The sequence below is a fragment of the Hermetia illucens genome, chromosome 4 (genome assembly GCF_905115235.1).
Source record: "Hermetia illucens chromosome 4, iHerIll2.2.curated.20191125, whole genome shotgun sequence".
In the NCBI taxonomy this organism is placed as follows: domain Eukaryota; kingdom Metazoa; phylum Arthropoda; class Insecta; order Diptera; family Stratiomyidae; genus Hermetia; species Hermetia illucens.
The window spans coordinates 30311710-30332907 of record NC_051852.1 but is presented as its reverse complement, the minus strand read 5'-3'; the positions used below and the strand labels follow the sequence as shown (position 1 = coordinate 30332907).

At 44.1% G+C, this 21198-nt stretch overlaps 1 protein-coding gene across 5 annotated transcripts; it reads right to left on the bottom strand.

The window, feature by feature from the left end:
- Positions 1-4350: 4350 nt before the first annotated feature.
- Positions 4351-20272, bottom strand: LOC119656082 (cytochrome P450 4d2-like). Of its 5 annotated transcripts, none has more exons than XM_038062371.1 (7): positions 20156-20272; positions 10098-10305; positions 9658-10041; positions 9522-9591; positions 5249-5433; positions 4810-5190; positions 4351-4706 (listed from the first exon to the last, which is right to left on the bottom strand). In XM_038062371.1, exons 2-7 carry the CDS (start codon positions 10252-10254, stop codon positions 4366-4368), a joined length of 1518 nt encoding a protein of 505 aa, XP_037918299.1. In that variant the 5' UTR covers positions 10255-10305; positions 20156-20272; the 3' UTR covers positions 4351-4365. The 5 variants fall into 5 exon arrangements, with proteins under 5 accessions (XP_037918299.1, XP_037918303.1, XP_037918300.1 ...); XM_038062375.1 differs by having other exon boundaries at positions 20227-20258; XM_038062372.1 differs by having other exon boundaries at positions 10098-10314; positions 20156-20220.
- Positions 20273-21198: the final 926 nt, after the last annotated feature.

The window sequence follows — 21198 nt, the reverse complement described above, 5'->3', positions numbered from 1 at the left end:
ATAGGCGCACTCTTTTTGCATCTGTCTGCTACCCCACCCACGGGCCCAAGCATTGAAGTCACCAGCAATCACCTTTGGACGGTCAAACATTTATCGAAATCGGACAGTGTTAGACTTGGTGGAGTGTAACAGCTGTACACATACATATACGTTTATTTTTACCCACACAAAGAAGCTGGCTATCTGAATCCCAGTACATTGTATGGCTTGACGACTGCATGCCCATATCGCCGCTCCGGAAGTCGAATCTGTAACCAATACGCCCCCGCGACAATTTCTATAGGGTTCGCCAATGACGGCAATTTCCATCTCGGCTTCGTAGATGGTCTGCTCGAGTAAATCCTGAGCGACCTTAAAATGATTGAGGTTTATTTGAATGAAACTCATTTTTTTTTCATTGAAGTCAGCGCCTTTCTAAATTTCGGGCATTTAGAACTTCCACTTCTCAGATGGCAAATAACCCATCCGAACTGTTCCGGCCGCCAATAACTTCTTCGCTGCCTCCACTGGTAATCGCAATGTGGCCGTTTGAGTATTGCCATAGGCTTTCCGCAAAATCACAATGGATTCCTCGGTAAGTTCCTCCAACGTGAACTGTTCCATTAAGGCGGTGCAATTTTCTCCTTTTGATGTCACTTCATAGAGATCCTTGCACTGTATATAAACCTCATGTTTTTGATTCCGCACTACGACATTCTTCCCAAGTAAGTTGTTTACTTGAGTTCGGAAGCCATCAGTCCATCAGGTTTTCCCAAGCTGGATTTTTTAACTGGTCACCTTTCTGGGTGCTTGGACTGACATTTTCGCCTTGATCTTGGAGGGACCTTTTTCTCTCCTCGGTGCTTTTGGTTCCGTTTTTCGGAACCGTTTGAGTACTTCCTTAGCCTTTTCTCAGATTCATAATGGATTTTTCTTCCAATTCGAGATTCCTGCATTTTATATAGATCTGATTTTTGTCAGCTCAAATATTATATCGCCTTACTGGGTTCTCCGGATTTTACTGGTACTTCACGCTAGGTCTCTTAGGTTGGGGTTAGCTTTGACGACCTTGCTCTATTCACCGTTCAGATTCAACTTGGGTTTTGCTTTGCTAGCCGAGGTTCGTAATTAGGGCTTTCCTCCTTCCTTATTTCTAGCACAGTTTTTTTGGGACCGCCAAAATGGCTTTTGTCCTTTTAGAAACCTAATAGCTCCTCCTTTTTTTCGCCGAATTCGTTTCGTTTTAGCCGATAGCAATGTGATTTCCTGCGACCTATTATATGTATTGGCTGTTCTTATCCATGATAAATTCCCACAGATCAGCTAATTTTGTCCCAACCTGCATGTAAAATAGTGCCTTCGGAACATGACCCCGCTTTTCACGAGTTTTGTTCGAATTACTGCTTAAGCTTTAACATTTATTGAGCTCCATTTTGCCGGCTTTATTATTAAAGGAGATCTTTGATAATCTTTTTCCTGAATGGGTCCATTTACTGGGTCTACAGTATCCCCTGAATAGATGCAGTCGAAACGACCCTTTCTTGCACAGTGAATCGCTTCCCGCTCATCATTCCTTGCCTTCTATATTGGCATTCTTGGTGGACTAGTCCTTCATTTGAATAACTCCTTTTCCACATCTAAATCACTTGTAGTATTAGATGCTTAGTGGATAAGTTATCTACCACCGAGGCACTGTGGTCAAGGGATATCGACAACGGAATATGCATATTTGTGAAAATAATGATTTATTTAGTCAAGCAAAATGGAAAAGAAACTATTCATATTCTAAACGAGAAGCTTGTGTTATCATTAATTGTTTGCTTCTGGCATGAGCTTAAGATTTCCAAAAATGTAGTAATTTACTGTTACTCACGGATCTCGGAAGGGAATCTATTTTGAGGGTTCGATTTCAAATATATGCTGCACCTCAATCACTACATTTTTTCAGATTTTTCTGGAAATGACTATTCATATTAAATACGCTGTAACGTGCAATGATGTCAGATTATGTTAGTCTGGATATTGGACTGCGAAGCCCTACGGCCATAGTAATATCTTGGATGAAGAACCTCGGGAGCTTTGGGTATTCCAAATGTACTACGCCACACGCAAACCGAGCTTCATGAGGAACTTTTCCCTGGGTTTTCCAACCAAGACAGAGTGAAGAAGTGGTGACATAAGGTTGTGGCCAGTAAGGTTTTGTACTCAGTGGTGACATCCTTTAGTCTGATAGGTCAGTGCAGGAACGCGCTGAATTAGCTGCGTGGCACGCCCAAAATTACCTTCCTTTGTGTTCTCGATCATAAGAACATACAAGAAAATAAGTTGGCTAGGCGGGACTCTGCTCCTTTCAGTCTCTCGGCCGGAACACTCAGTCTCCCGCTGGTGACTGTGAAGAGTGGAATCTACTCGCATTTCTTGACAGCCATTGACTTCACCTGCGTCAAGTCAGGAAGCATTTGGCCTACTTATAACAAGACCCGATCGTGAGATCTTTGCATTGGCATTGGCACTGCAGAGAAGAGGGAGAAACTCTTAGGCACAACTATAGCTGGAACCAGGCTGCGGACCCTAGGTAACAATTCATTATGGACGTAAAGATATCTTTAGCTGCTATCTTTCGTGAATGCTGCGGGCTGGATCTGAGCCGGCTGGATTCTGCTCTTTTGCTCTTTTCAGAGCAGTCACGATTTTAGGAATTTGTAGCATCAAAACGGTGCGTAACAGCGCTAACTGAGCACCTAGGAGCGGTTATTAACACCTACCTACCGACTCTGAAAGCGAGAGCCATTCCAGTTCATTATGCACACATTTTGAACTCTAACTCCCCTCTTTTTCTAATCGATGTTGAAAATTGTGCCAGTCCTAAAAATTACTAATTGGGTATCTTCTGCAGAAAGTCATTTACTTTGCAAGTTTTTTTTTCATTTTTCTTTGTCCTGTGAAAAGTTGCTTAATAACTATACCAGTAACTACGGGCTATAGTGGTCCCCATGGAGAAGTACTTCAAAATGTTGTAGTTCAGTGCTAGCGTATTAAAAAATTTGTTGAGATATTATAAAAGGAGGAGGATTAGCTCCAGGACCTAAGATGAATGATTATGAAGCTTTGCTCTAGCTCTTTAGTTTAAGGTCGGAGGAAGCCGCAAACTCCGGAGGTCTTTTTGTTAAAAGTATTACTAAGAAGTTACCGGTGGCATTGAGTACTACGGTAACAAGATTCCCAACAAGAATCGATAGAGAATCGAATCAAATAAAGAACCCGGTCTTCAGCAACGCAAATGGGATCTACAAAGCGGAAGGTGAAATCTATGTAAGACACGGTATAACTCGGCTCAAACACAAAGCCATGCTCAACGCAAGTATGTATCTAAACAAAATGGAAAAGGAAGTTATCAGGTTGAGCTCATTAATTATGCTGCTCAGGAATGCACTAACCCACGAATTGAAGTGTACCACGCCATAAGTCAGAAGCGCCCATGAGAACTTTCTAGAACAAACTCCGTGAGGCGCTTGGAAATGCTCGTTTAACATTGTCAAAGTAGGCGAGAAAAGAGCCCACACGTTCCTAACCTTGTTGCTCTGTAGAAGAGATCTGGTTCAGACCCAAAGATGGACGGGTTTTTGCCTTACCATTTCTTTTTCTTGGATTGGAGACTAAGGTTTTATTCTGACCGGTCATCACACTTTTCCTGCCCATGTCAGCGGGTATTTTGCCTTGACTTAATCTTAACAAATAGGTGAACATACATACCAACAAATTATTTTGTTTCTGTGGTCTTTGGCCGGGTTCTCATCCCCATACTTTCGCCTATGTCCTGCTTTGTATTTCTTCTAGTCTTTATTCTCTTTAGAAATGGTTTAGTTAGTTAAGACAATGTACTCCACCACGTTCGAACTGAGGTTTGCCGATCCTTTTTTTAAGCCAACTATGTTTCCCTCAGGTGCTCATTGAGGCCTAGTTCAATCTTCCTTCTAGATTGTCTGATTTACACTTTTTTGCATTGGGTGCAGGGGAAATCCTGTATACCGCAGACTTAACCATTGGTCACTGGTTGATATCAGTAGACTTAAACTGGCTGTTCCTGTTACTGAAACGTTAAAGCGAGATTTAGTTAGACGTCAATGCTCCTTTTGTACAGTTAATTTCAAGTTTGAGGAGTAGGTATTCGTTAGGTTTGGCCACTTCCAGAATATGTCTGCTCTTTTTCCAACATTCACGGGGATAAGGGCGGGTTAGCATGTGGAAAGACAAATCCTAGTGCTGATCGACGTGGTTTGACGTGTTGGGCATAACCTATTTAGTAACCGTTGGTTTTTTGTTAACCTACCTATTATAAGCTTAATACACCTCAAATAAAATAAAATGTTATTAGATACAATAAAATCAGTACTGTCTTTGCTTTATTCCAATATGAATACCATTGATCGACCTTAAAACTAAGTTTATCACTGGTATCGGTTCAGGTCCTATTGGAAGGAGCTCATAATGCCTTAGCATCTTTGAGACCGTACTCTTCATTTCCAGCATTGCAAACTTCTGTCCGATGCAATTGCGAGGTCCAGCGCTAAATGGAATATACGAATAAGGATTGGTTTTCTCATCAGAATTTTCTAGGAGATGTCGATCAGGGTTAAACTTTTCGGGTTCTGGGAACAATATGGGATCCTTCAGTATTACAAAAATTGGTACACTAACATTTGCATCGGCTGGTAGTATATAATCACCTGGAATATCAAGGAAGCTAGTCAATCGGAAGGTAATTTTTAAGGAAGGGCTCCAAGACAAAATCAGTCCTTTGCCTCTAGAGAGTTGATGTCAAAACCTTACCAATTTTAGTATCTTCAATCATCCTTCGACCTATTAATGGAACTGATGGATACAACCGTAGTGACTCTTTGATAACGCACTCCAAATATTTCAAATTCTGTAAATCTCTGTAGGTGACTGGCTTATTTTTATCAGTTCCTATAACTTCGCATATTTCCTGGAATGCTCGTTTCTGTACTTCTGGATGACGTGATAGACAATAAAGTGTGAAGGACATCGCGGATGTTGTTGTGTCATGTCCTTCGAACATAAATGTGTCCACTTCTTCACGAATATCGGTGTTTGTAAGCGGTTTACCATCAGCTGACGACTGTAGAAGAACATCGAGAAGGGCCATTTTTCTTTTGGTACCAACATCAGTGTCTTCTTGTGTTGTAGTTGCTGGTAAGAATATCGAATTTGCGACATCATTGAGATATTCAAACAATTTATCACTTACCATCTTTGTTCGTTTTCTCCGACAACAGGGTATTCTTACGCTCTTCGATAATACGTTCAGTGAAATTGTGAAGGACACTCACGGCGTAATCTTGACGTTCTTTCATTTTAGGTGCGAATATTCTGAATATGAGGTCACTTCGATACCAAATGTTAACGAAACGTTGTGTTAAAATGGTGGTTATTCTGAAATAAAGGAATGGGGTATGATAAAGAGCTCAGCGATTTATCTACCTTAAATATCAGTTGAAGACGTATTTGGATATTATGGGAATATGTATGCTTACTGATAGCTTTGAGTAACCATAGTATACCTATCATGTCAGATTATTACCAGGTGGTCAATTGGTAGTAAGCGACGAAAGGCGACGCCGTCAGCTGGTAGACGGTGGAATACAAATACTGTGAAATATTCCCTGTAAATAACGCTAAGAGTTCTATTACCAAATCATAGTTCTACTGTCTAATGGAAAAACCTACCAGACCGACATTGGCGAGCAGCAGCTGGACAAGATGCTAATAACATCTTCTCTTACTCCCTACAACCTTACTGAAGCCTTCAGTGAGCAGTAAAGAGGTGTTGTTCGTAAAATTTTTACAATCATTGGTGTTCGTAGACGATGTATCGAGGGTAAGAGTCAGTAGCAAATGAAGTAGGTCTCGCTAGGCTGGGTTGCCAAATCTACCACCAAATGCATTCTTTCATGCAATGTTAAGGGAATTCCCGATGAATGCGCATGGATATGCAGATTTATACATCTGGTGATGTGGATATAAGGGGAGGAGGGGGAAAAGGCCTTCACTTGTGTGGTTTTGGGAAGGACATTCAAAACAGAAAACCAATATCGAACAGGAGATGAAAAAGAAGCCTTCAATATAGTGCTTCGAAAACCTAATACTGGCGGTTCTCTTGAAATATGCAAGCAGGATATCGAGCGTAGTTTTTCAGCAGGAGTAAACTTCGCTGCTGTGGCATCTAGTGCTACAAGCAATTATAACGGAGCGGAATTTAAGACCAGAACAGAGCGGTGTAGTATTTCCCTCTTTGATCAATGACTCTCCTGTGAGCTGGAGGGTGTACAATTCACTCAAAGTATTCCCTACGCAACTAACAGGGATAACGATTTGTAATCCAGTCATCTGTCTCAAAGGCGGATTAATCTGTCTGCTATGACTTTTTGTTTATGGCAACGATTTATGATTAAATTTTTAAATGCGTGTATCCTCCTCGATGGGGGTGCCGAGGCTCGCCAGAATTTTGGTGGAGCGAGGTACGATGTTGGGACTCTCTTGAATATTTCTTTTCCATTGTCGCACTGTTCTATTGTACTCTGGTAAGCCAGTTCGAAATAAGCATGAATGCAGTATCGGATTATTAAATATTACATACGCTAGATACAATTCAATGCAGTCCAGAAGATTCTTCCTCCACCTCGGAACAGATTGACCGCATTGCAATGAACCGTGTAAGTAGAAGTTGTCTTCTGGATGTACAACACATTTTTCTTCGCTTGCGTATTATGTTCGTATATTCTTGTAGGATTGGAGAGTTTCGACCTTCTAAGCATAACACGGACGGCTTTTGGGACCCGGCTGTCGCTTGGCAGTTAAAAAAAGATATCTTGAATGCGGGGAATGGTGATGATTATTGGGAGTCCATCAAAAGTGTTCTTTCTACAAACCAAATAAAATTGGACATCAGACACCTTCCTCGACATTGGAAATACAGAAATTCACAGTGGAAGATGTTTTTGCAATGAGAGAGTGAGGGTGCTTGGCTGGTCTATTATAGTGCATACATTTCCAGTAACCTTAAAAGGAGACAATGTTCCCAAAAGATTAGTCGTAAAGAATATGTGATTGTTATCTCGATAGAAATTAGTAGGCTAGCAACCTGCAAATTTTGAAAAGTTATTGCTGCCGAAACGTCAACAACACCTTAGATAGGCATTGAACTCACCGCAGCGACTATCAAAAAAAAGACTACGATTGGTTTCTGTAATGTGCGCATGCTCCTTGGCAACGGTAGCGGGGGTCCTCAGAATGCTCAATTTCTCCAAATTGAGTGAGAATTTGCCCCGGATATAAACCGAAAATTCTGGGCCTAAACAAAACTCTGGAGAGTATTCCTCTCCCTCTTCCAGCAATGTGCTTTTATGCTCTGGAAAGCCAAGTGGTAGCAGACGCGAATTCGGTGTCGGGTTGCTTCTGACGGCTACCACAAGTTGCGTTCTCTTGACCTGGGAGTCGATTTCTGACAGACTTCTAACTGCAAGATTTCAGTCTAGATTAAGGAGCATCACAATTGTGCAATGTCAAGCACCAACGGACGCTTTTGTTATTGTGGAGAAGGATGATTTCTACAATCAATTAGACTCAGTTCAGGGGAGGTTTCCTAAAGGTGACTTTATGATCGCGATGGGTGATCTGAATACCAAAGTGGGATTTGACAACACCTAATGGTGGGAGATTCGTGGCTTTCTGCAACTTTCACCGCATCGTTATTGATGGCGCATTGTTTGAACACAGAGCCTGCCATAAAGTTTGGTGGGTTTCTACTACTCGACGCCGCACGAGCAATCAGATCGACTATTTCGAGATCAGCAGTAGATATTGGAGTTGTCTTATAGATGTGCGTAACAAGACAAGCCCTGACATTGGCCTCGAATTGGTTTGCTATGTGATCGTTGCTTATGTTCGCTTGCTATTGAGCCTGCCATTTTTCGCAGGGGTTTAGGAGTTGACCGCTTGTACGACCCAACTGTCGCTCGACAGTGGGAGAGCTATCTGGCTGAGTAAATCGCCAGAGAATATTGATGAGCATTAGGCACGCATGAAAAACGCTCTTCCCCCGGGTGCTACACAAGCCGTCGGTCACGTCCCGAGGAGCGTCGTAAAATCTGCCTGACGGCGGAGTCGTGGAAGCGGATTTATGAACGGAAGGGGTTGAAAGCTTCGAATAAAGGCGGACGTGAAGCGCTCGAAATCCGATACCGAACGAAATCCCGAGAAGTTCAGCGTAGTGTACGCCGTCATAAGAGAGAATTTGCTATTCCGTTGGTCAGCGAAGCGGAAGGTGGCGCCCATCGCAATGATTTGAAAGATGAATACCGCATCACGGAAGAGCTTGCAGATGGTCGCAAATCTTTCGATAGTCCTGTAAAGGACGTTAACACTCGACTTCTCATCTACAATGATGACCAACTGAAGAAGTGGAAAGAATACTTCACCAGGGCCCTTAACCATATGACATCCGGTGAGCTTGTGGATGAAATGGCTAGTCATCATAACATGCGGATATGGACTATTCCTCCAATCAGAAGAGATATAATTTCGGCTATCAGTACACTCAAACCGGGTAAAACGGCTGGGCTTGACGGTCTCCCCGCACAATTATTTATCGCTGCACCTGGAGTTACTGCAGATTTGCTGCTTTCATTCGTGTGGAAATCTTGGTAATCCGAGACGTTTTCCAAAGAGTGGAAGAAGAGGATGATCCTTAAGATCCAAAAGAAGGGGAACCCCCCCCCCCTCCCGTGTGACAATTGGAGGGTGCTTCCTATCGTCAGAAAACTAATAGCTGAGATAATCCTGAATCTCGACAGGTTGATCGACAGAGAAAAAGCTGGTTTCCGCTCGGGATCTTCGTGAATTAACCACATCAATACCCTACGGATCATTCTGGAACAGTGCACGGAATTTGGATCTTTGCAGCATCTGCTTTTCATCGATTTCGAGAAGGCTTTGGTTGTCACTACTAGCTACCTAGCTTAAAGATCGATAAATCGCGCATATGCCAAGAGTTTTTCGAAGTTTCATAGTTGGACCTTTTTTGCAGGAAGCAATCTTGAAAGTATTCCGCCAAAAGTTCTATATTATGAACCGCAGGAGGGGTAATATTATCAATATTCGGGTTGGAGGTCACGTAGTTGCCCCAAAGTTGTTATTTAGGTACCCAGGGGTGATGACTGCTGCCAGGCTTCAAGGGGTATTTGTATAATTTATTTTTTTATTCATTACATTTATTAAGAAGGAACAATTTACTGGAAGGATGTTGCCCTCAGAGGGAGGAGGAACCTACGAAAACAGCAAGAATACACGGAATCAAGTGAGGGGCGAAAGTAGATATCGAGATCCACGAACAGAATTTCGGGAATGTCAACGTTACGTGTTGTAGGACTCATTATAGGAAGTATTGTCAGAAGATAGAGTCCATCAGGCAATTACAAAGATACTTTAAAGTACTAAAGAAGGAAATTCAAATGTAAACTTACTCAGCAACAGCCTTAACATATTCACAATCAGGATCAGTTTGAGCATTAATTTTCGTACCCATAGCGGTTTCTGCAAGTATAGTAGAATGGAATAAACTTCTTTTCGAAAAACCAAATTAAATATATGAATACTTACCACAAACAACATCTAAAGCTGCCAAGGTGACATAAGGATAAACATTAAACTCCTTTCCGTCTAAATGCTTTTCCAATTTCTGTGCTAAAATTTTACTTTGGCGATCAAAAATCTCTACAAATTCCTCCAGAATTTTAAAATGAAATGTTGGAGTTATGATCTTTCGTCTGGAGTGCCATTTTGATCCTGTGCTGAGCAGCAAACCACGACCAAGCCATATTTCCAGGAAATCATAAAGTGAACCTTTCGTAATATACTTGGGGCTGGTCAGAATTGCTTCAAGAAGTTCTGGTTTTCTTATGGCAATGATTAATTTATGTCCTAACCATGTACGAGTTACTGGACCGTATTTTGTGGTGAGGTCTTTGACGATATTTAGTGAATCTAGGAAGAGTAAAAATAGTTTTAGAACGCTATTGAGGTATTGAGGAAACATATACCTTCTACACTCCTCTCTTTGAATATAAATGTTGATCCAAATATCGGTATGATATCTGGACCTGGAATATTAACAGTCATGTCATATCGCCTTTTCTTTGCCGAATAATCCAGTAGAATTGCAAGGGTGATGAGGATGACAATAAGTGTGAAAAGCATTGTTAAGCTTCTTCCTGCGTCTAGTCAACTTTGTGGTAATTTTGAAATTTGCTGCCAATTCAGAAAAAGTAAAAAACACCTTATATTCAATGTATAGCATAGATGAAATTTCGAAACTCCGTCCAAAATAACCTAGAGAAAAACGGTAGATCAGGCGAAGGATCAAACACGATCAAAGTCCAAGTGCCTTAGGTGGTGCTAGGCAGCAAGGATCTGGTAGCACATTTGAAAGTAGCATATGAACAGAGACAACGACCTACGTTGCCATGGGATTCGTTCATATTTGGAGACGTCGAAGAGTCGTGGAAGGCTTCTTGGGGATGAAGTGGGACGATAGATTTGTAATTTGGAAGAGAAAGTTACACCTTATGGTGGTGGACGGATGCGCAGAAGAATGTATATGGCAAAAGACTACTCAAAGAATCAACAAAGTTGTTGGTTAACCAGGAACGTTGCGTGAAAAGATTACTTCAGTTAAACATGGCGCTTAAAAGAAAATATTTGAAGTAAACTATCGGACGATGCAGTCAACAATACATACCATTGGTAGTTGAAAAGAAAGAAGTCCGACACAAGCAGTGTTGCTCGAAGACGTAGAGAATAATCTTATTTAGAGAACTAACTGACTTGGAAGCTGACCAGACTAACTTTCCCGAGATATGTAACATATCTGCTGATGTAACATATCTAGCTGAACTAATTTATTGCACAAATATGTGCATCTCTGAGTAAACACACGTCCGTGGGGTCGTCAATATGATTAAGGAATATCACCGGAAAAATACGAAAAACCTTGGAATCATAACACAGATCATATCATACTAAAAGGTAACGTATCGAGGGCCTATCAAGAGGGTGGAGTGATTCCCCGTGGGCGCAGAGGTTTTCCGAAGGACCCTTAGTAGAAACGTTAACAAATGTAGGTTGAATGTTCATGGGCGGCTTCAATGATCTCAAAGGAGGTAAAGCCTCAAAAACGAAGCGAGTTAACATGTATCAAAGTTGGCGAAAAGAAAAACGAGATACGTAAAGGAAGATTCTCGAAGAGGAGACTTGATGCTGGAGTTGAAGCTGAGAAAGACGGCTGAAAATTTCCTCGGCAAGAGGGTACCAAAGAGCAGGAGATTGCGATACAATTTAAAGATATTCGCGAGGCCCTAGGATAACAGTTCGGACCATTCAGTTTGAAAGAGTTTGTAATTATAGTACTCAGGAAGGGGTATGGGGAGACGCAAATGGCAACTATAAGCATAACGGCTGAAGCAGCATTCAAACTTTGGCGTGTAGTAAAGTAAAAATAGGTCGCTTTATTTGCCGACTAAAAAAGCAGCTGCTACTCAAGCGTTGCTGGCCAAAAAGGTGGAGAAAACGTGGGGGAAGGTCATATATTTAGGGAGTGTAAGACTGCTCTCGAATGTATGTAAGGTGAGAAAAAGCGTCAACTTTCGGCACATCGCGTGCAGCAGCAGATGGTCACCGTTTAAGAGGGACTTGGATGCAATACAGAAATGGGTTTGATACAATTCAATATTAACCATTGCGAGGTAGCATAGGACATACATACTCTCATAAACCATCTATGAGAAGGGAATCGAACTGGCATAATTAGCGGGCCTTATCGCAATAATTAGGGAGGGGCCTGGGCTTGGGAAATCAACTCATGATTGAATTTCCGAAAGTTTGATTCATGAAATTCCAAACTCTTAATGGGTGATTTCAATGCATGGGATTGTAAGCTGAACTTCAAACACTTGGGGCCATATTTTGTTCGAGGCTTTTGCGGTGCTAGACTTGAGATGAATCCACACTGAGGGATAGGCTCGAACTCAATAATCGATTTAATATTCATAACTAACTATCATATTGGCGAGGGGAATGATCTAGTTTGTCAGTGAGCCCTAAACTTATAGCGACTGTCAGACAATTGTCCTCCTGATCGAAAATGTTCCATGTGGTAAGGTGCGTTCCCACGAGTTGAAAATCAGAGCTGGTTTGTGAAAACGTTAGAGACGATGCCATAATTCCGTTTGTGCGGCTTCAGAACAGGACGCAGAAATGATGTGGGGCATTATAAGAGCATGCGATGCTGTCATGACATGGTGATCAAGCTATTAGTCAAGAGATGCCAGAGTTAGGTAGACTTAAGCAGACTATACGCACCAGCAAGCAAGAATGATTTAAGGAGCTTTTTGCGAGGGCAGTCCATGAAGTGTTATGAAGAAAACGAGAGGGCGAACACAACAACTAACCTCCCTAAATCTTCTTCTCGATTTAGTGATGGCGTTCTACCCTTTGAACAAAGGGGAGCATTAAATATAAAGAAGCAATGTTTATACGCTGCTCCCAATAGAGCCTTTAAATTTGCTGTTAAGACCAGATCCGTCTGATTTATCAGCGTTTTTCAGATATGTATGGTAAAAGCAGTTTTCCCCGCTCTGTGGAAGAGGTAAAAGCTAGTTTTGCTAGTGAAACCCAATAAGCAATCCATATCACCTTATTTGATGTATAAACACGGCAGGCAAAATGTTTGAAAGGATCATCTTCAACAGACTTCTCCCTACCATAGAATGTAGGGATGCCATATCCGAGAGACAGTTGGGTTTTCGACAAGCTCACTAAACCATCGGCAGCATAGGCGTGGCTCTGAAGTTTGCTTGGGACGCGATATCTTCAAATTAATTGCCGGGGTAACATTGGATCTAAAAAAAGCCTTCAATTCAACTAACTAGTTGGCTAAAACTGGTGTCCTAGGTTATTTGACTAAGCGCCTCTAAAGTTACCTCTTGGAAAGGATATGTTGGTGCGATATAGATGCGATAACCAAACAGTAAAACGTCAGAAAAGGGCTCAGTCCTGAGTCTTCTCCTGGAGAACATGACTTACAATGGTGTTCTTCCCCTCCCGTGCCAAAGGAGACAAGAAGAGCAATCGGAAGAGGGACAACACGACTTACCGTTCATTGCTGCTAAGGTGGTGCAGTGCCTTCAGGACGATCTCAGCGAAGGCAACGTGTGTTTTTGCAGGAATGGTCCCAATGGATATTCTGTCTGTACGAGAAAAGTAGAATTAATCTATCTACAGAATAGCGGCAAGGCGGGAGGTGCTGGAAAAGCTAGCAGGAATGATGCGATCATTCCAAGGGGCCGCTAGACCCAGACCATGATTCCCCGTTGTATCCCTGTACTGCGGGGTGGCTCCGACGATGATACGGTGAGATTAACTACCACCTGATCCATTGCCAGGCGGTTACGGGAAATATCTGCACTGATTGAATATGGTTGCACACTTGAGGACCCGGAGCATGTTCTCACTATTTGGCCCAGATAAGAGGAGCCTGGAAGAGTCTCTGAAAATCAGTATAGGTTCACAGAACATTGTCGGGAAAATGCGGCAGTCGGAGGAAACCTAGTACGCGGTGAGCTCGCCAATTGAAAGGATTCAAGCGGAACTTGGAAAAGTGGGGGTGGCTTAGTGAATGAGAATCCCAAACACAGCTGCAACCTGTCGCGGCAGTGTTTTTCTTCCACTTCCAGCAATAAAAAGACAGACAGGCGGGCGGGCAGACTGAAGTCGAGGAATCAATAATGAAATCGGGAAAACCAACAGGATCTGATGACAGCACATCTGAGCTCTGAAAAGCGAGTACTGGGGCCCAACATGGTGTATAGTTCTGGATGTTGGTCGACTGTAAAAGACAGTGGTGGAAACGAATGTCTTTCGTTGGACCAGTGGCTTAACATGGCACATCACACAATGAGAATATCCGATCATTGTCGGGTTGCATGGTGATGTAATTCGTACTTACGAGAATTCACTTGCAAAGATTAGACTGAACATCGAGGTCTATGGGAATTTACCAAAAGAACGTCCGAAACATTGATGACTTGATACGCTGGATTTGAAAGCTTCGATATTGCATGCAGATCAGGCTTTTGAGAAGGGAAGATGGCGCAACCGAATAAGACGACCCGAAGAAGAAGAAGAAGAAGTATGGCAGTAGAGTGGGCAAGAGCGCAGACGCCAAGCAACATACGAGGGAAATTGTTCAGCAACCGTCAGCCGGCGGGCCACGTACTGCGAAGACCTTCAGCGATGTGGTCAGGAGTCACTTATGGGTGGCGCTGGCGGATGGCAATTCTGCTAGCGGCAAACTAACGCTGGAGGTGTGGACCAGTGTTGAGGCTAGGCTGTCGGGCATGGTCTATGAACATCTCGTGGAAACCGGAGGCAAACACCCGGGACTCACTCCCCACTTTGATTCATCTCATGTGGTCCGTGGGTTCCACGTAATAGCTTGCATGGACCAGTTCTCTAAGGACTTTCTCGGCTCGTGCGTCGCTAAGATCAGCGACGCTTGGGAGGGCGTTAAGCTCAAGACTATCCCTTACGACGAGATTCCCAGGAGACCGGTCGCTCGCATTTGGTTGCCGAAGATCCGCATGGAGAAGGACAAGCTGGTCCATTTCCTGCGCCTTCACAACCCCGGGATTCCCATGGACGACTGGGTTGTTATAAAGGAGGAGGAACCTCAGATAAACAGCCAGCCCGTACTACTCCGCATAAACGAGGAGTGCCTGGAGGCACTGAAAAAGGCCGATTACAAAGTGTGGTTCGGAGTCAGGAATGCCAAAGTAAAAGTGTTCCGCTCTGCAAAACCGGACGACGACCTTGACCCAATCGACGCCGCCAACGAGCTGTTGGAGGAGATGACGATCGACGGTCCGACGGGGGCTGTCGAACCCCCCACGCAAGCAGATCATGCTGAGGGTAACGCAGATAAATCTGCAGCACTCGAAGTGTGCCTCGGCTAATCTGCTCGTCTTCCTCTTAGAGGAAGACATCGACATCGCATTAATACAGGAGCCCTGGGTCGGAAGCGACCGAACCATCAAAGGGCTCCAAAACAAATATTTTAATCTATTCCACAGCACAGGAGACGCTGATCAGGCTAAACCTAGAGCATGTATTCTTGCGAGGAAGAGTCTGCACGCTTTTCTGTGCCCGGACCTGAGTTCCAGTGACCTAGTTGTGGTCAAGGTGGAGCAGGTGGGGGCAGAGAACGTGTATATTTCCTCGGCGTACATGGCTCACGACCGATCAGCTCCGCCACAAGAACTACAACATCTGATGAACACCATAACACCAAAGAAAGCCAACCTGCTGATAGGCTGCGACGCAAATGCAAGGCATACGCTTTGGGGCAGCTCTGAAATCAACGAAAGGGGTGAGTCATTCTTTGATTTTATTATTACTTCAAATTTATCGGTGTGTAACAGGGGCAGTACACCAACCTTTCATTTCCCCTGCTCGGAGAACTGTGACGGTTGGGAAGAGGTCCTTGATATCACCCTAATAACCGACAACGGGATTCTTAGGGTGGAGGACTGGAGAGTGTCTGACCAGAGATCCTTCTCTGACCACAGTTAGATACTCTTCAGTCTAGATCTCGCCGCAGAGGTCTCCAAGCCCTTTAGAGACCCCAGGAGGATCGACTGGAGAAAGTTTGGTCAGGTAATTAAGAACAAACTCTCCGGTGAGCAATTTGGTAGGATTGGCACGACAGACGAACTGGAGTCAAAGGTCGGGGCTCTGGAGAAGGCTTTTGATACCGCCTTCAAAGTCTCGTGCCCTGCTAAGTACAGCAAAAAGACCCTACCACCGTGGTGGAACGAAGATCTCTCTAGTCTCAGGAAGTTGACCAGAGAAATCTTCAACATCTGCTACAGGCAAAAATACTGGCAGCCATACAAGGACTGCCTAAAGAAGTACAAGTCGGCCATCAGGACCGCCAAGAGGCGGTCTTGGCTAGACTATTGTCAGAACATTGAAAGCACTAGTGAATCCGCGAGGCTCAATAAGATTCTGTCCAAGGAACATAAGAGTCCATCCTTCCTTAAAAAGTCGGAAGGCTCCTGGACGGAATCTTCTAGTGAAACCTTGGAGCTGCTGGTGCAAACGCACTTTCCCTCCAGCGAGGAGGACTGTGAGTCAGAACCTCGCTTGGAGGGTTTGCGGCAACCCCAGCTGTGCGAGACTATCAAATCAGTAATTACCGGGGATAGGATCGGCTGGGCTATAAACAGCTTCTCCGCATACAAATCTCCGGGCCCAGATGGCATAATGCCAGTCATGCTACAGAAGCAGCAGGAAAGGGTTGTGCCGTGGCTTGTTGAGATTTACCGGAGCTGCATCACTTTAGGATACGTACCGCAGTCCGCAGGCGCGGTCATGAGTCCGCGAAGGACTTTCGACCAATCAGCCTGACCTCTTTCGTGCTGAAGACCCTAGAACGCGTCCTGGACATTCACTTAAGGAAGATTATGGAGAGAACGCCTTTCTCTAAGTCCCAGCATGCCTACCTCAAAGGAAAATCCACAGAAACCGCCCTCCACGAGGTAATTGGCACGGTTGAGCGGTCGCTGCAGTACAAGCAGTATACCCTTGCTGCCTTCTTGGATATAGAAGGAGCCTTCAACAACGTCAGTACCAACGCCATCAAGGAAGCCTTGACCGGTATTGGATTGGAGGGGTATCTCACGCATTGGATTATATCCATGCTGAGTACCAGGATAATCCAATCCGATCTGGGAGGCAACCACTTGACCAGAGCTGTGAACAGAGGCACGCCCCAGGGTGGTGCTATCTCACCGGTGCTCTGGTTAATAGTAATGGACAAAATTTTACGTACTTTAGACAGCAGCGGGGTGAAGGTGGTGGCGTATGCCGACGACTTGGTGATACTAGTATCTGGGATGTTTCTGTCCATTATGAGCGACATCATGGAAGGAGCGTTGCGAAAGGTGTGCCTGTGGGCCGCAAGATGCGGACTCAGCATAAACCCAACCAAAACGCAACTGATGCTATTCACCACCAAGACAAGGATACCTGAATTCCATTTACCACGGCTGAATGAACAAAGATTGGTTCTTTCCTCTAATGTGAAGTATTTGGGTGTAATCCTGGATCCTAAGCTAAATTGGAGGTTGAACATAGAACTGAGGGTTAAGAAGGCCTGTATAGCCTTCTATGCCTGTAAGAGAATCTTTGCCAAGAAATGGGGTCTCCAGCCGAGGATGGTTCTCTGGATGTACACCGCTGTAGTGCGTCCGATCCTGACGTACGGATCTATTGTATGGTGGCAGGCTTTGAAGAAGAAATACAATAGAACGAAGCTTAATAGGATTCAAAGAACCGCGTGTGCAGGTGCTACGGGGGCTCTGCAGTCTTGCCCGGCAGATGCTCTCAATGTACTCCTGCATCTCCTCCCCCTTGATCTCCACATCAAATATGTTGCAGCGTGCAGTGCCGTAAGACTGCGTGAGTCCGGATGCTGGGCAGCGAAGTCCTACGGCCACAGCAACATTCTAGATGAAATACCTCGAGAAATCTGGGCATCCCCCACGGACTATGTCACACGCAATCTGAACTTCACGAGAAACTTTGCTGTGGACCTTCCAACCAGGGAAAAGTGGAAGACCGGCGGCGTGTTGCAAGACTATGACACGGTATTCTTTACGGACGGATCAAAGATGGCCTATGGAGTCGGCGCGGGGGTTTTCTCGAATACACACGGTGTATCCAAGTCGTATGGTCTCCCAGGTTTCGCCAGTGTATTCCAGGCGGAAGTACTGGCTATATTGGAAGTCTGTCGATGGCTGGAGCGTGATTCGAGTCCCAAGCGTAACATAGCCATTCTGACCGACAGCCAAGCGGCCATCAAGGCCTTGTACTCAACGACGACATCTTCCCGGTTGGTGGGGCAGTGCAGAGACACGCTCAACCATCTGGGCGGCACGCTCAAGATCACTCTCCTCTGGGTTCCCGGGCATAGGAACATAGAAGGGAATGAGCGGGCTGACGGATTGGCCAGGCAAGGCTCTGCTCTTGGCAGTCCCTCGGGGAACACAGTCGGTGTTCCGCTGGCGGCTGTCGGGGGCCGCGTCTACTCGCACTACCTAGCAGCCGCGGGCCTGAGATGGCGAAGGCTTACAAGCTGTGCCAAATCAAGGAGAATTTGGCCCGCTTATAACATAGCCCGATCACGAGAGCTCCTGTGCCAGACGCGTGCAAATGCATTCAAGATGACGGCGGTCTGCACGGGGCACTGGCCCATAGGGGACCATGCCGCTAGGCTCGGCTTACCCTACAACTCGCATTGCCGAACCTGCGGAGAAGGAAGGGAAACCCTCATGCACTTTCTCTGCGATTGCCCGGCTCTGGCTCGAGTCAGGCTGCGGACACTGGGTAAACCATTCTTTGGGGACCTCAGTGAGATTTCTAGTTACAGGGTCGGAGAGCTGCTTTCCTTCGTGAATGCTACGGGCTGGCTCTGAAGATCCGAGCCAGCTGGACTCCGCTTCCCTGTTCCTATAACAACAGTTACGGTCTTAGGAGTTTGTGGCATCAAAACGGCGCACCAAAGCGCTAATTGGGCTCCTCGGAGCGGCCACTGATACCTACCTACCTACCATGGCAGTACGATTAGTAAGGATGAGAAGGGAACCATATTACGGAAGCATTCTCAAGAACATTGTGAACGAATGAGTTATAGACGATCATTGATGAATGGATTTTCAATGATTGGAGGAAGAGACGAAGGAAGTGAAGCATTTAGGGAACACGACGTCTACATAATTAATATTGAAAAGACATCACATCCACATCATTATTGCTAGATTGACTATAAAGGTAGTCAACTGGTGTCCGGGCGAAGTTTTCTGTTAATAACTAAAGGAATAGCGTTAGTTAACATTAAGTGCCGAATTGTTCTTATCACACTACAGAGATAGTTTGTTAAGGATAGACTAACTTTCCTTAAAAGATGAAACAGCAACAGAAAATAGGTATTCTTGTGCATTGTATTGCAGTTAAAAGGGCAGTGAACCTCATTTTTGAAGAACTAAGAATCGACGCATAGAGCATAGAGTCCTGGGGACACTACAAAAGGGAAAGAAGAGAATTGAGACTCTACCATTGCATGAGACGTGACGTACTTAACATTTAGGTAAGACTGCAACAAGGTGAGAACAGTGGATAGAAATCTATAAGATCGACCTTTATAGAAAAGTAGGAGCCGCCTAGACGAAGGGTGTAAATTTCCGCGAGTTTTTAAAGGAATCAATTTGGGAGCTCTTAGTTTGAGGAATGCCTAAAAACACAGAATTTGCGCTTGATTTAAGGCATAGATAAAGGGAAGGGACAGAAATTCCAAATTACGTAAGATTTACACCTCGATATAACAAAAGAACGATACCTACCGAGGGAGACACTTAACGTCGAGCCCGTAAGCCTAGAGATTCATTGGACTATGACTGAAAGCAGATAACCTGGAAGATCGAGATTGCTACGCGAGCCAAGCTAACACAAATTCAGAGCCACTGGAGTGTGTGATATGAAATCGCGGGCGGGATGAGTGTCGATTGGATCCCATGGTAGACTTATTTTCAGCCAGACATTTGCCATTCATCTAAAAATCCATTCTCGAATAAAAATAATCGAAACACTCTGCCTTTTCACTTTCACGCAATAGAGAATAATGTCTGAATCTCTTTCGCGACCTTTCTTATTTACACAAAGAAAGCACAATCTTTGAAATGCCGGTTGTGACGCGATCTTTTGGATGCTGGTCTCCTCTCTTTGAGGAGCAACATGAGCCGGGGACGCATGCCCAAGAATCTCATCTGCAATACCAGTTTTTATGTTTTAGATGTTTTCATCGAAAGTTCTCCCATGCGAAGAGTAGACTCTGTGTTTTGGTATCTCACTAGCATATAACTTGACTCGGTACTATTTTTATCTTTATCAAAATAAACGCGTATCACAACAGCCGGCGAAGATATTTGTTTTTGATTACACTTCATTCGATTTGCAGCAGCTGGATCGAATATAGATTGCAACTTACTGTTTTTACAGGAATCTGTTCGCAAGCGCTTTACTGAATCTATAGTGAACGAGCTCTAGAAACGTACTAACCCCATGGAATTATAATTTCATTTTAAATTGACTATTCGTATTCTCGTTTCATTCGTGACTAAGCCGCTGGTCCATTGAGTTTTGCATTTACTGAACGTACGCGTAATTAAGTTACTCATAATCGTTGTTTTTAGATACGAGTAGATGTAGTTTGTTATACATATGCTGGTATCAGAGTATTTAGATAAACTTCAATACATTCTTTACGCTGGTGATGTGGTCTAAAGGTTCAAATGTTGCAATAGATTCAATTTTGAAGCAATATTCGTTTTGAGCATAAGTAAGCAAATCGGGGAAGAGGAATACCTTTCCAAGAAGTTGAGAACATGTGTCTCGTTTTTGTTTATGAGAGTAGCCCACGTAGCTATTATATTTAGGGAATATTTATTCGGCAATGACAATGGCATCAAACTCCTCATAGGAAAATTAATAACAATCTCTTCAGTCACCTTCAGAATAGGTAGTCGTGGACAATAAAAATGAGTAAGCAATGAAAGCAGATTTTAGATTAGACTTGGAGAAGTGCAGTGAATTCAAGACTTGGTGACGAACAATGCATATATATACTACGAGAAGTTACCTGTTGTGTAGAATATGTAACGGTCAGCCACGAAGGCAGAGGTACCCCAAAACCCGTATAAGTGGCCAAAGTTGACTGTAGAGGCTTGTCGTCAACATGGAATTGCAGCCCTCGGTGTTAGCCTGGGGGAGAGTCCTTTTGGACACTTGGTCACTCCGGTATTCCCGCGACTGGCACAGTTGGTTTTGAGGACGTTAAATGTACCACGTTTATAGTAGAAAAAGTGCCACTCTACTAAAAAGTCCTGTCCCTGATCTCCCATTTCGGACTTCGCTGCAGAATGAAGCTTCTGCAAACGGCTCTAAGGAGTTCCGGCAGTGGTGTACCAAGCAAATAATAAATGTCCTTCTTCCGACTAAGTTTCATTGATTAAGAGGACAACCAATAATAAT

Bases quoted from the DNA above. Each gene is read 5' to 3' on its own strand.
- LOC119656082 (XM_038062371.1), bottom strand. From the start codon at position 10,254: ATGCTTTTCACACTTATTGTCATCCTCATCACCCTTGCAATTCTACTG. The intron at 10,042-10,097 runs GTATATGTTTCC...TACTCTTCCTAG, and splicing joins CAAAGAGAGGAGTGTAGAAG to ATTCACTAAATATCGTCAAA. The intron at 9,592-9,657 runs GTAAGTATTCAT...CTATACTTGCAG, and splicing joins AGCTTTAGATGTTGTTTGTG to AAACCGCTATGGGTACGAAA.